This window comes from Nesoenas mayeri (genome assembly GCF_963082525.1).
Source record: "Nesoenas mayeri genome assembly, chromosome: 7".
In the NCBI taxonomy this organism is placed as follows: domain Eukaryota; kingdom Metazoa; phylum Chordata; class Aves; order Columbiformes; family Columbidae; genus Nesoenas; species Nesoenas mayeri.
In genome coordinates this window covers 40041733-40054936 of record NC_137551.1, presented here as the reverse complement: position 1 = coordinate 40054936, position 13204 = coordinate 40041733, and the positions used below count along the sequence as shown (strand labels likewise).

Genomic DNA, 13204 nt, shown 5'->3' with positions numbered 1-13204 from the left:
CGGGGAAGGGACGGCCGCCCCGCCAGCCCTGCGCAGGAACGCCTGCCTTCTCTCAGCAGCATCCGCCTCAGGCACCGCCGCTCCGCGCGGAACGCGGGAGCTCCAGAGCGACTAGAGTGCTCATGCAAAAACGACGACATAACAGCTAAAGGTCTGCAGGTATCACTGAAATACAAATGATAGATAGACATAATGCCAGCACACAGAGGTGTTACAGATAAGACTGCACACACTTCCTAACTTCAGTATTTAGTATGGTTACTCACTTTTTTTTTACAGAAATCATATTATATGTATTTAAAAGTAAAAACGGAGAAATGAGGAATTCCATGTAGAACAACTTTTCTGTCCTGCTTAAAATACTGGCAAATTTGAAACTGACCTGCTCATGTTGGCTGACTAAGAGCCCAAACAGGCTGTTACTGTCAGTGTATGACAGGCAGCAGAGTTGTGCAAAGTATCCTGTGACTGTCCATGGCCCTGCAGGATGGACAGACAGGCGGTGCGGGAGCTGGAGCATCCACGCGAGACACTTGTACCATTTATCTCCAGCTGTTCAGGGTTCATTTTTTGTCAAGATGCTCCTTCTAGCTCCTTTTCCACCTTGTTTCACAAACCTGTTTCAGTTACACTCATTTTATTTGACCAGAAGGATTTCCGGTAGGTGGGTTAATGCAAAACTCATCCAAAATTCAAAACTGAACAAAACTTCCAGAAGGTTCTAATTAAACCAACACCATTAATGTAACTCTCAGTGTTGTCAAAACGCACATGAACATTTGAAGAATTGTTAACGAGCTCCGTAACCAAGGAGCAGGCTGTCCAGTGAACCACTGGTGTCGCAGTTCACAAGGATGAGAGATGCTTGCCAATTGTTTGGGGAAAATAAACCACTAAGAGCATCAGCAATATTGGTGCACCCCTGCTGTTGACGGGTATTGTCCAAGATGACTGGACACCTGTACAGAAATACGGACTGCAGGGTGAAAAGTGTCCGACACCACAAACGGCCCTGTCAGCAGCGTCTCCCCTGGAAACAGCCAGACACCCTGCGCACACGAACGCCTCCCGAACCGGCGCTTCTGGCCAGCGCGCGGTGCACCCCCCGCGCCGCGGGGACCCGCAGCGCCCGCCGGACTCTGCTCTCCGCATCAGGACGTTCCAGCCGCGCGGGGACCGCGACAACCCCCCGGCAACGGGAGAGCCGGGCCACGCCATCTTCGGTGCCATAAAGGTCATTCTGACACGCTGCGCATCCTACGTCTAGATCCACGTGCAGTCGTTTGGGCAAACTTCATCACAGCTGGGCTGTGGAAATGCCTCCTATTCAAAGACCACTTGTTCTCATCTATTAGTTGTCTCCACGTTTTACATCACTGAATTGTTTCTAGTACAAAATACTTGAGATGGGATGAAATTGTAAAGCCTGGATGCAAATGGAGCTCTTCATGAGAAGAGCTGAGACAGTTTTGATTTGGTCCATTTTACTTTGGAACTTGAGTATGAGTCTTCGCATTTACTAAACATTCTCTCATCTTTCTATTTACATGTGATTAAGAGACAACTTCAAAAGGGGAAAAATCCCAACCATGTTCAACAGCAAATTGTTTACTATTTGCATATTCTGTAGGAAAATGTTGGAACAACTTCCCTTCAGCTCTGACACCCTTTCAGATTGTCCAAGATGCTTCCACCAGAGCAAGGACAGTGAACGCGGGCTGCTCTAAGCTCTGGGTGCTCTGAAAGTTGTAAGGCCCAAGATATAAATAAAAATATTTTGATATTTTTAATTGACAAGGCCCCAACTCACCATTAGTGTGAGCTGGTGCTGAATGTGATTTCAGTCAAATGTCATTTGACCAATCAAAGTATGACATCTAATTTTTGTCAGTTTCCAGATCATTAGTTTCTTCCTCCAAATTGAATTACCATTCTGTTTCCCTGAATCTGAAAGGGAGATTCAGGTTCCCTAGTTCTCTTTCTAACAAATGACCCCATGTAATTTATCTTCATATGCTCACCTTAGCCAGCAGATAGTTAAAGCTAAGCAGTAAAACCCATCGCTGTTTGAATTAAATTAGCTCCTTCATATGTACCAAAATAGTAACAAGCCTTCCCGAGGCTCTGCCGAGCTAACTAGCCACGATATGCATCTCACTTAAGCCAGCTCGGGAGGGTAAACACAGTCCTGCAAACACGGTAGGTAAAGCACAATGCGTTATGCAGCTGCTCCTCGCAAAGGCTGCGCGAACACCATGGTGATCGCACCAACAAGCAGAGTCAAAGGTGACAACAAAAGGGGGGTCACCCGGGCAATGGGGCAGCCAGGGGTAAGAGGGTAAACAGGGCTCGAGCCGTGACTGCAGGCACAACACAAAACGGAGCGGTTAATGACACCGGGTTTTTCTCTGAATCTTTTTCACGGGCTTATGTCGGGCATATTGCTTTTTGGCTTCACATACCTCTTCGGAAAATACATGTCTACTATATGCTTCAGACTTAACATTTCTGTACCACCACACACCCAGAGCCTTTTCCCTCTTCTAGCGAGGAACAACCGCCCCTTTGCTTTCCACCAGAATGCTCCCCATAGAGAATCTCCCCTCGCCGGTTCTGAACGGCCTCTGGCTCAAGGGCAGTGACAGCGGGAACCTGCGCCGGTGCCTGCGGGTGGCCCCGTGGGGGCAGGGGCTGTCCCGAGCCCATGGGCCTGTCCTGTGCCCACGGTCCTGTCCCGTGTCCACGGTCCTGTCCCGTGTCCATGGTCCTGTCCCATGCCTGTGGTCCTGTCCCATGCCCGTGGTCTCGTTCCATGCCCATGGTCCTGTCCCATGTCCGTCGTCCCGTCCCGTGCCCATGGTCCTGTCCTGTGCCTGCGGTCCCGTCCGGTGCCTGCAGACCTGTCCCGCGTCCCTGGTCCTGCCCCGTGCCCCTGGTCCCGTTCCATGTCCCTGGTCCTGTCCCGTGCCCGCGGTCCTGTCCCGTGTCCCTGGTCCTGCCCCATGCCCCTGGTCCCGTTCCATGCCCCGGGTCCTGTCCTGTGTCCCTGGTCCTGTTCCGTGTCCCTGGTCCTGCCCCATGCCCCTGGTCCCGTTCCATGTCCCTGGTCCTGTCCCGTGTCCCTGGTCCTGTCCCGTGCCCCGGTCCCGCGGGCCGGCGCTGTCCCGGCAGTGGCAGGGCACTGTGCTGCTCAGCGCTGCCCAGCTCACAAAACCAGGTTATTCAGCAGCACTAGCGCCTGTGGGAGAGCAGTGAGGGACGCACTCTACCGCTTTAGTGAGAGTAATATACTCCACTAAATGCAGGTAATACCGCTCCTGTTACAAGTGGATAAATGTAATTATGAATAATGCCGGCTTGTTGGGAAGGACCCAGTGCTGGCTTGTTTCAGCACAACAGTCCGATGTGACTCTATGTGACTGTGATCGAGATAACTGTCTTTTCTGGTTTAGAGCAAGTTACTTTTGGGCTGTAATTTACAAATTCTCATACTGGAAAAAAATTACTGCAAAGCTGAGGCAACATGTGGGACAGGGTTTGGGTTTCAAACTACCAGGCTTTTCAACAGCATTTTCGCCAAGAACGCTCGGAGCAGCCTCCTAACCCCAAAGACTACGCTCTGTTCAGAACTTGCTTTCCTTCCTGCTGGCAGCACAGTCTGCAGCCCTCACCCTGCGCAGGGCACGCAGCAATGCTCACTGCACTCATCTGCCCCTCTTTCCCTTTGCCACAGTTCCTTAAAACAAACACAACTGCTTTCTTGGGTGATTCTGTCCAGTCCCTCACAGATTACAGACACACGCGATTTTAATTTGAAAATTAATGGAGAATGATGGCGAGATTGGTACTGGTTTAATCTGAGGAGAGAAAAGGGGATAAAAGCTGCCTGAAAACCACTGTAATGATTAAATTCTAGTTGTTCTGAAGGAAATGACAGCTGTCTTTTCTGCGTCCAGCCGGGAAGCTGGTTCTGTGCTCCAGCCTAGGATGCTGGAAGAGCCTGGACAACGTCCCATAGGAACTTGTTCCTCAGGTGCTGAGGGACCCACTGGTGATTTAAGGTACCTCACTGATACTTGGAAGGTGTTTTACTGCGCAGGAATGAGTATGAAGCATTTCTATTTGGTGGAAAATACTTCTTAATTGGCAGGAAAATTGCATGTTGTAAAAGTAACTGATAAAGCAGGCATAAAAATAATCTTGAGTTTTAGCAATTTTTAATCTCTTCAAGTCCCTGACTCCCTGTTTAGTGGGACACCAGGATCCAGAAGCACCTCTGCAGTAGCGGTCTAAGAACCGGGAATGCTGTTTGCTGGAGTCCTGCGCCGGGCTGCTGAGTTACGTCCCTTGAAAACACGCGGGGCCACTGGCGAGGACACTGGTCAGAAAGACAGCCCACTGGAACTGAACCCGCCATCCTGCCCTCCCGCTGCACATGCAGAGGTGACGGTGGGACACGAGCGGCGGCACCGCGGGGCTGGGTACCATGGGGCTGGGTGCCGCGGGGCTGGGTACCGCAGGGCTGGGTGCCGCGGGGCTGGGCGCCGCGGGGCTGGGTACCATGGGGCTGGGCGCCGCGGGGCTGGGCGCTGCGGGGCTGGGTACCATGGGGCTGGGCGCCGCGGGGCTGGGCGCCGCGGGGCTGGGTGCCGCGGGGCTGGGTGCCGCGGCACAGTGCCGCCCCCACTGCCCCTGCCGAGGGGAGGTGCGCGGGCACGGCTGGAAATGCTGCACGGGGCCGCCTGGCCCAGCCGCTAGTGCAAGGACGCCTGCAAAAATACATGTGTCACTGTGCAACCTACTAGAATAGAAATGGGTCATGGGATAAAATACAAGGGCAGAGAACAAATAGATTACAGACTAAACAGGATTGTGGCAGAATAAGGGACCAAAGCCAGAGAGAATTACAAAGGAGAAATGCTCTTCCAAGAGTAAATGAGATTCAAGCTGTCTCCCGGTGAGAGGTGTCACAGCCAAGGCGCTGCCAGTGCAGAGGGCCTGCTCGAGAAAAATACCACACAGAGGATATCTCAGACACAAACATATGTCCAACCAGTAAATTACATGACAGCCTAATGCAACAACAAACAAGAATAGGTCACTTTAAGAGAATGATTAATACGTGAGATTACTGTGCATGCAGACTTATCTGAAAGCAAACCTTGTAGGTGGGTGTGAACCCTCGCTGAAGTCAGCTCCTATCTTTGCTATACAACAGCTACAAGAATAATTATAATAATTAATGGAGAGCAGTGATAAAGGTAACAATTGCCCACCTGTATATTGACCGACCACAATGTCGTTACTTCTTTTTCACACCTCCACACTTGCAGCGATTGCTGACTCGCACCAGCTCCTTTCCAGCCTCGCGCTGTTTGCTCGCGGCCAGGCTGCTCGGCCCCTGGCGGACAGAGCGCGCAGACCCCAGAATTCTGGACTGTGTTCAGTCTCCTGTGGCTAAGGCTGCTATGGGCTACGTTAGATTAAAAAGGGTAATGAGATGAAAACATGAATATTCACTATATAAAGTCTCAAAATACAGGAGTAGAGGAATGGGTGCATAACGTCTGAAAATACTCCACCAGAAGGGGTCTTTATATTCTGTGTAAAGATAGCAGACTTGTGGTGCAGCCCCCGACTCCATATGAAGCTGTGACTCCTCGTCCAGGCTGCCTTCGCGTCTGGCCAGTTTGAGGAGGAGGGAGGAGGGACGTGCAGCTGTGGAGGCAGCGGGCGCATCCCTTCTCGCGGCCCCGGGGAAGGCCAGCGCGGCCGGGCAGGCGCGGAGCGGCACAGCCCCGTGCGGGGAGGGGAACAGCCGCTGCCTGCGGAGGATGGCAGCATTTCTGCTGGCCCCGCTCGCTCGGCGGGCTCTGGTGACCCTGCTCAGAGCAGGGGTGCCGGGTCCCCGCAGGCAGCGGCTGCTGGGGACACGGTGTCCGCACGGGTACCGGGAGAGCAGCCGCTCTAACCAACGCTCTAGCCCTGGCCGCTCACAGTCCTGCAGTGACGTTCACTGACACGGGGCCACAACGAGTCCTGCAGTGACGTTCACTGACACGGGGCCACAACGAGTCCTGCAGTGACATTCACTGACACGGGGCCAGGACAGTCCTGCAGTGACATTCACTGACACGGGGCCAGAACAGTCCTGCAGTGACAGTCACTGACACGGGGCCAGAACAGTCCTGCAGTGACATTCACTGACACGGGGTCACAACGAGTCCTGCAGTGACATTCACTGACACGGGGTCACAACGAGTCCTGCAGTGACATTCACTGACACGGGGCCAGGACAGTCCTGCAGTGACATTCACTGACACGGGGCCAGGACAGTCCTGCAGTGACGTTCACTGACACGGGGCCAGAACAGTCCTGCAGTGACAGTCACTGACACGGGGCCACAATGAGTCCTGCAGTGACAGTCACTGACACGGGGCCAGAACAGTCCTGCAGTGACAGTCACTGACACGGGGTCACAACGAGCCCTGCAGTGACAGTCACTGACACAGGGCCAGAACAGTCCCGCAGTGACATTCACTGACACGGGGCCACAACGAGTCCTGCAGTGACAGTCACTGACACGGGGTCCTGCAAACCCTTGTGCAAACCTACCTGCGCAGACATTAACAGGGATTTACTGTGCTACCTTAAAGTAATTCCATTTATAGCTACAAATTCAATTTATAACTATAATACGCTATAACTATATATTCTCACAGAACTAGTATTATATATATAATTATTACCTGCACCTATCAAAATTAATGTATGATTAAAAATATTAACAAATTTATGTAAAATCCAACAAGTACCACTTACATATTGCTTAGTAGTTTCAAAACTCAAAAGTGAACTGCTGTTTTGAAAGGGCAGAAAAAGAGTCAAATTCTGGCTAGATCAAAACAAAGAACTTCAACTCAATTTAAGTTACACCCAACTAAGGCCACCGGGGTGACTCTGCGAATCGCCGTCCCCCGCGGTGCCCGGCGCGCCCAGGCCCTGCGCTCCGCGCCCGGAGCTGCTGCTGGCGCTGCGGCCGCGGCTGTTCCCTGTGCAGCGCAGGGGCAGCCGGCTGCAGCGCTCGTCCCCGCTCACGGGCCCGGGGCCGGCAGCACCCGCTTCAGCTTTGGCTTTTTGACCCTGTGCCTGTCGCGTTCCCAGCGCACAACCCAGGGCAGCCGCGGTACCGGGGCAGGGGAACGCTAACGCCGCTGCCTGACAGGCTGCTTTTCCTCTGAGGTCTTGCTGCAACCAAAGCATTTTACTTCTCTTTGGAAACTTCTCATGTCAAGTTTCAACCTGCAATAAATTTTAATGGTCATTATGAACTTAAAAAGCGTTGAAAAATAGCTTTTCTAAATATAGAACTGACTGTCCTGGCTTTTAGAGATTTAAGCCAGGACCATAAGGTTATACTGATTTAACTACACTGTTTTTATGCAGCCTGTCACAAGGGACGGCCAATGCACCTTCCCACAGAGGGCTCGAACAGAGGTGGGTCCTCGCTCAGGGATCACGAGGCACGGGGGGTTTGCACTCACTTGCTGCGGGGGCCCCCGGCCGAGTCTGAGCCTCTTCACCCCAGCAGCGCGCAGCGCGGCGGGCGCTGCTCGTGGCCGCGCAGACCGGCACACAGCAGCGCGGACGCAGGGCTGTGCCGCCGCGGTCCCGCGGGACGGCCTGCACCGCGGCTCAGACACGAGCCACGACTCGCTTAAAAAATGTACGTTAAAAGTTTTCTTGACTCAGTATAGGCTCTCCACTCCCTACAGAGTGAAAAAGGAACTCTCTATTTGATACTTACTACAACATCAAAATCGTACTTTTAGGAACCATTAGCACAGGGACTGGAAAGGAAATAAGGAAAGGTTTATATCAAGTTCAGCTTTAAAAGCTGGTATTAAACAGCATGATGCAGTAGCTGGAAATATACAAAGACCTAGTTTTTTGCCAAGACCCGTGAATAATGATTTCTGAGATGTCTTCTCTAACAAGTGGCAAGAGTTAAGTGCTCTCACTAATTAGTGAATGTAGTTTACAATCAACTGAAAAGAGAAGTAACAGACTACAGAAAAGCACACCGAAGGTGAATTTAGATGAGCATAGTGAGACTGGCAACTATAAATACAGTGGAGAAGAACAAAAAAACAGAGAATATTACAACACGTTATCATCTCATTATGGCGTTTAACAGTTTGAAATTTACCCAGGAAGTGAGCGTTGCTGTTACTACCTCTACTGCAACGCTGTCCAGTGAAATGGAAAATGAGCAACAAGAACCTTTGACAGCTTCAGAATTTTAGGTCCCTAAATAAAAAGACAGAAAGAGTCTTGGGGGTTTTAAGAGCAGTCTCAGCGGTGCATTTCATGACAAATGCCTTTTCCTTTGTTTTTCTCACTCCCGGCTGTTTCCTCTCCGGTCCCGGCGCTGCCGGCACGGTGCTGCATGTGGCCCGGGGCGCGCGGGACATCGCGCGCGGCGCCGGCACAGCCCACGGTGCCGCGTGGGAAGATACGGGAACTTTTCAACGAAGTACCAAGCTTTACACAACGACTTGCTCATAAGGTTTGTCTAAAGAGCAAAGCATGGTGATTTCCTTCGAAAAACCTCTTACCAGTACAGAAATAGATGCCTACACGGCTGTCGTGGCTTCATTAGAAATGCAGGAAAAGTGACATAAAAGCAGCAGATATATCAATATAAAACAATTAAACCACAGACATGTACAGAAATGTCCTCCATTCAGATGATCACAACAGAATAACTTCTTTCATAATCTTAAATGTACACTGAGAATATGCAAGAATCAGATTTGATTATTTTCTCAGTCCGTATATATAAGCACTTTGGGGACACCAAAACTTCCAAATACTCCCTAGAACAGCCATACGTTTACCCTCGTTTTTGTAACCACAGACTCAAATTTCATTTTGATTCCAAAAATACTTGTACAGTCACAGCTGAGAAAAATGCTATTGGAGAAAAGCAGCGTGGTCACCCTGCCGCCCGGCCCGGGAGGAGGGACTGCGCTCCTGCTTGCGTTTAAATCAGGATGTGGCCCGTTCCCATGCTACAGCACCAGGGTCTGACCCAGAGCCGACCCCGATGAAGGGGCCGCGGCACGTCCCAGCCAGGACCAGAGTGTGTGTCACAGCAGGGAGCCGGGGCCGGGGCCGGTGACCGCAGCGCGTGTCCTCGCAATCTGCGCCGCTGGAACGCTGCTCGGGGTATCAGGAACACAAACCGGGGACGGGGCCGGTGACCGCAGCGCGTGTCCCCGCAATCTGCGCCGCTGGAACGCTGCTCGGGGCATCAGGAACACAAACCGGGGCCGGCGCGGGGGAGTTCGGGCCCCACCAGAGTTAACCACAAACCCACCATGGACTCGGAGCAGCAACGCGTCCACCCAGGCCAGGTGTGACCCTGTATCAACAGCATCTCGTGATATAGTCCAGAGAATAAACAGTTTATGCTGATAAAAAAAGAATCGATAAGTAACTTTGTCTGCTTAAACTCCAAGGGATGTGACCTCTTCCATTCCTCTCAAGAGCATGCTGGATCTCGAGCACGCTTTCTGAGGTAAAAATTTACACGTAAGGCAGGAATGCAACTGGGCTATTGATTCGTAGAACTCTTTGTGCAAACTGGATAATTAATTGTATGCACAAATGATGAAGCAAATGAAATAAAAACTGTCCTAACTGATCTTTCATCTTGTGAGATGTGAAGTGCAGTACTAAATGCACTCAGTCCCATTTTAACCAGGATAACCCGGACTTCAGTTGCTGGCTGGCATCCCATGGTGTAAAACCGTAACACCATGGATTAAGAACAGAAGTAAGAGGGTAATTCACAGACTGAATCAATGGAATGTAATTAAAATCTCATTTATAAAAGAAGTTCTGAAATAGTACTTTAAGGCTATCATTACAACTGCTCACAACCTCCTTCTGGATTCCGATGCTCGCTCATTAAGCACATAAGCCTGACACAAGAAATGACGAGAGCTTTCTGCGTCTCCCTCCAGGGACAAAGGCTTTGCTTGATGCATTTGCAGAACAAATGTGTGCATCACACACTTTCCAGCTAAGAGTACCAAGAAGCTTAAAGAAGTAGTTTCTAAATATACAGGACTAATCACATCCTCCTTTAGTTAAAAATACAAAATCTAGTATGACTGGATATATGACAAATATCTTATACGTGAAGCTCATATTTACAAAGAGTATATAAAAGCAGTTAAGCCATGATAAGCTACTGATTTTTTTTTCCAGAAGAAAAGAAAAAATGAGGGAAAAATGGAGGAGAAACTCCTGACCTGCAGTAGCTCTCCCGGCTGTGAACCGGCCCTGCTGCAGTTCATTTGGCAGCACTTCTCACCGCGCCGAGAACCACGGAATCGTTTTGGTTGGGTCACGGAGCCCACCCGAGCTCGGTGCAAGGATCAGGAGCAGAAACTGGGATTCCCTCGCTGTGTGGCCCAGACCACGAGGAGGGGTGGGTGAGAAATGCACCCTAAGGCAAGCCAATCTCCTCTTTGTCTATGCATGAATCTAGCTGGTTGGCTTTACATCTTGTATTTTTAGAATATTCTAATATTAAATTAGCATATTTTATCAGTATTTTCTGCTTGAGTTCAAATAAATGTTGTGTTATATAAGCTCAGTGTTAGCACCTCTTCCAAGGCAGTGTCAGCTTTCAGTATGTAAAACTTATCACTACTGCTATCATTACTACTCCTTAGTCACAGAGCTGCACGCTGATCCCGCACGCTGCCCCCCGGCAGAGAAGAGCAGCACAGGGCTGGGGTCCACGGGGCTGGGTCTGCGGGGCTGGGGTCCGCAGGGCTGGGGTCTGCAGGGCTGGGGTCGGTGGGGCTGGGGTCTGCAGGGTTGGGTCCGTGGGGCTGGGGTCCGCAGGGCTGGGGTCTGCGGGGCTGGGTCTGCGGGGCTGGGGTCCGCAGGGCTGGGGTCTGCGGGGCTGGGGTCGGTGGGGCTGGGGTCTGCAGGGTTGGGTCTGTGGGGCTGGGTGCAGGGGGCTGCTGCTCCCTTCAGAGAGCCCCAGCTGGGAACTGGTGGGCACAGAGGTGAAGGAGTGAGCCTGGAAATGGCTTTGCAGCTGCCCCCAGGGTCTGGACAGGGTCTCTGCTCAGACGTGTCTCCTTCCACCTCGGCAGTGCGGACCGTTTGTCTCCAGCGCCCGAGCGAGGTGAAGAGCAGACAGTGCCGAGTTCCACGTCCCCCAGCACTGCCGAGCTGCGGCCACGGCACGGCACCGGCACTGCGCGGCGGTTTGGCGTCCCTGCCCCTGCCCCTGTCCCCGTCCCCATTCCTGTCCCTGCCCCTGTCCCTGTCCCTGCCCCTGCCCCTGCCCCTGTCCCTGCCCCCGTCCCCGTCCCTGTCCGGCTACCGGGCGGCTCCTCTGCGGTGCGGGTTCCATCCGCGTCCAGTTGCGGAGGTTTCGCGGCTACGAGCTCCAGCGGGACGTGAGGGAGAGCAGGCTCATCTGGTGCTTGCCCACAGCCCCGCAGCGGACGGCCCTTGGTAGCTGTGAGGAAAAGCCTGGGTTGTGTCCACTCTGGCTCTAATTTGCAAGAAACATAACCACTAAAATAATAACAAACATATCTCTACTGAGAACTGGATGTATTTGTGAAAAGAAATTTTTCAAGGGTTTAGACCTTGGCCAGATGTTCACATTGTTTCACCGGCAGACCGAGAGTACAACTGAGATACCAAGACTGCTCACACCAAATCTCTGATCTTCGCTGAGAGCAGAATGACACCAAACGGCACTGACAGAAATGTCTGAGGAACTTGCAAGCCATTCACGCCACAACGTATTTTTGCCAAACTGTCCTGTCTGAAAGCGCTAATGCTGGTGAAACCAAGCAGAAGAGCACTTCTGGGAAAGAATTCCTACATATTCCCCCTCAGCTCCTGTTACCCTGACCAGGCACGCGGCTACTGAAATACACCCAGAGACGTACACACTGCTGGTCTGCCGTTATACCATAGTCGATAGGAACAATTCAGAGCTGCGGTAACCTCGCCATGCACACTGCCGCTGTCCCGGGGGATCGACGCAATCAGCATCGCAGCTGGCTGGTGACAAATAATGAGATTATGATACCAAAATGGCATGCTTTCCAAATTTTTCCTTAGTGTATGCCAAAACATCATACTTTCCTATCTGTCCACAAAGAACAAAATAGCAATATTTAAGAACATTTGTGTCTGTTAAAAAAGAAGTATACAAAAAGTATGTTTTCATCTATGATCTCCTGTAACTTAACTTTAACCCTCTTTGGACTGCAGTATTTCCCTTCTGTAAAAGCAGCTGTGAGATTTGACTTCTTCATTCTTGGAAAGGGCCTGTTTAAAACTGTACCAAGTTTTCCACGGATTTCTCCTGAACAGCGCTGCCGTCTGCAAAAACCTTGGTGTTGTTTGCTAGCAATACCTCTGTATTCACAGCTAAAATTCACCAAAGGAACATGGCTGATTAAAATCATGCATGTGTATTAAAAAAAGAGCAAGATTATTCTAAGGGTATTAGCAGTTATATAACCTGTTTACTGAAACCACAAAGCAGAATTTGGGTTCCTGCTGTCTCTCCTGATGCCCCCGGAGCCCCTGGAGCTCTGGGCTCCCCCCTCGAGTGCCACCTCTGGGCAGTTTCCCGCTGTGCTGTCAGTGAGGCACTTTAACAGCCGGCACGCGTGTCCCGCGCAGCCACGCGGGCTGTGGCCGCCGCGGCGCGGGGCGGGATGCTGACGTCGGACGGTGGGCGCTGGGGGCACGCGGCTCACGGACTGGTGGGGGGATGTGGGAGAACGAAACGCTGCTGAAAACAAAGATCGTTATCATTTCTGCAACACATACGGGAACACTCACATTCCACCTACAGTGCTAGTAACAATTGTGTTTTAACTAGCTAGTTAAATAAATGGATTATATATGAATCTTACCTGGGAGGAAATGAGATGTCCAGTTCATACAATCTGTCTTTAAAGACTGACAGCTCTCTGTCAAATTCTAAAAGCTATAAAAGACAGAAATAAACGTATTCACTCTTTAATGTTGAACCGAAGCAATCTGAAAATATTAATACTACATTATATAAAAGAAAATAAACAGAGACTTTGATTACACAGCCTGAGGTATATCCCTCATATAACAGTTTTTTAAACACAATGCA

General features: G+C 51.0%; 1 protein-coding gene across 9 annotated transcripts in view; it reads right to left on the bottom strand.

Annotated features, from left to right (window-relative positions):
* The window catches only part of INPP5A (inositol polyphosphate-5-phosphatase A), a 203736-nt gene that overhangs the window by 12728 nt on the left and 177804 nt on the right, over nucleotides 1-13204 (bottom strand). For 4 of the 9 annotated variants that reach the window (XM_080348099.1, XM_080348100.1, XM_080348101.1 and 1 more), the window contains exon 12: nucleotides 12975-13048. The exons of 2 other annotated variants lie outside the window; for them this stretch is intronic. In XM_080348099.1, the coding sequence (XP_080204225.1) occupies nucleotides 12975-13048 (74 nt within the window). Of the gene's footprint in view, nucleotides 1-12505; nucleotides 12851-12974; nucleotides 13049-13204 lie in introns of those variants that run through there. 3 more of the 9 variants (XR_013922377.1, XR_013922378.1, XM_080348102.1) reach the window with 3 other exon arrangements.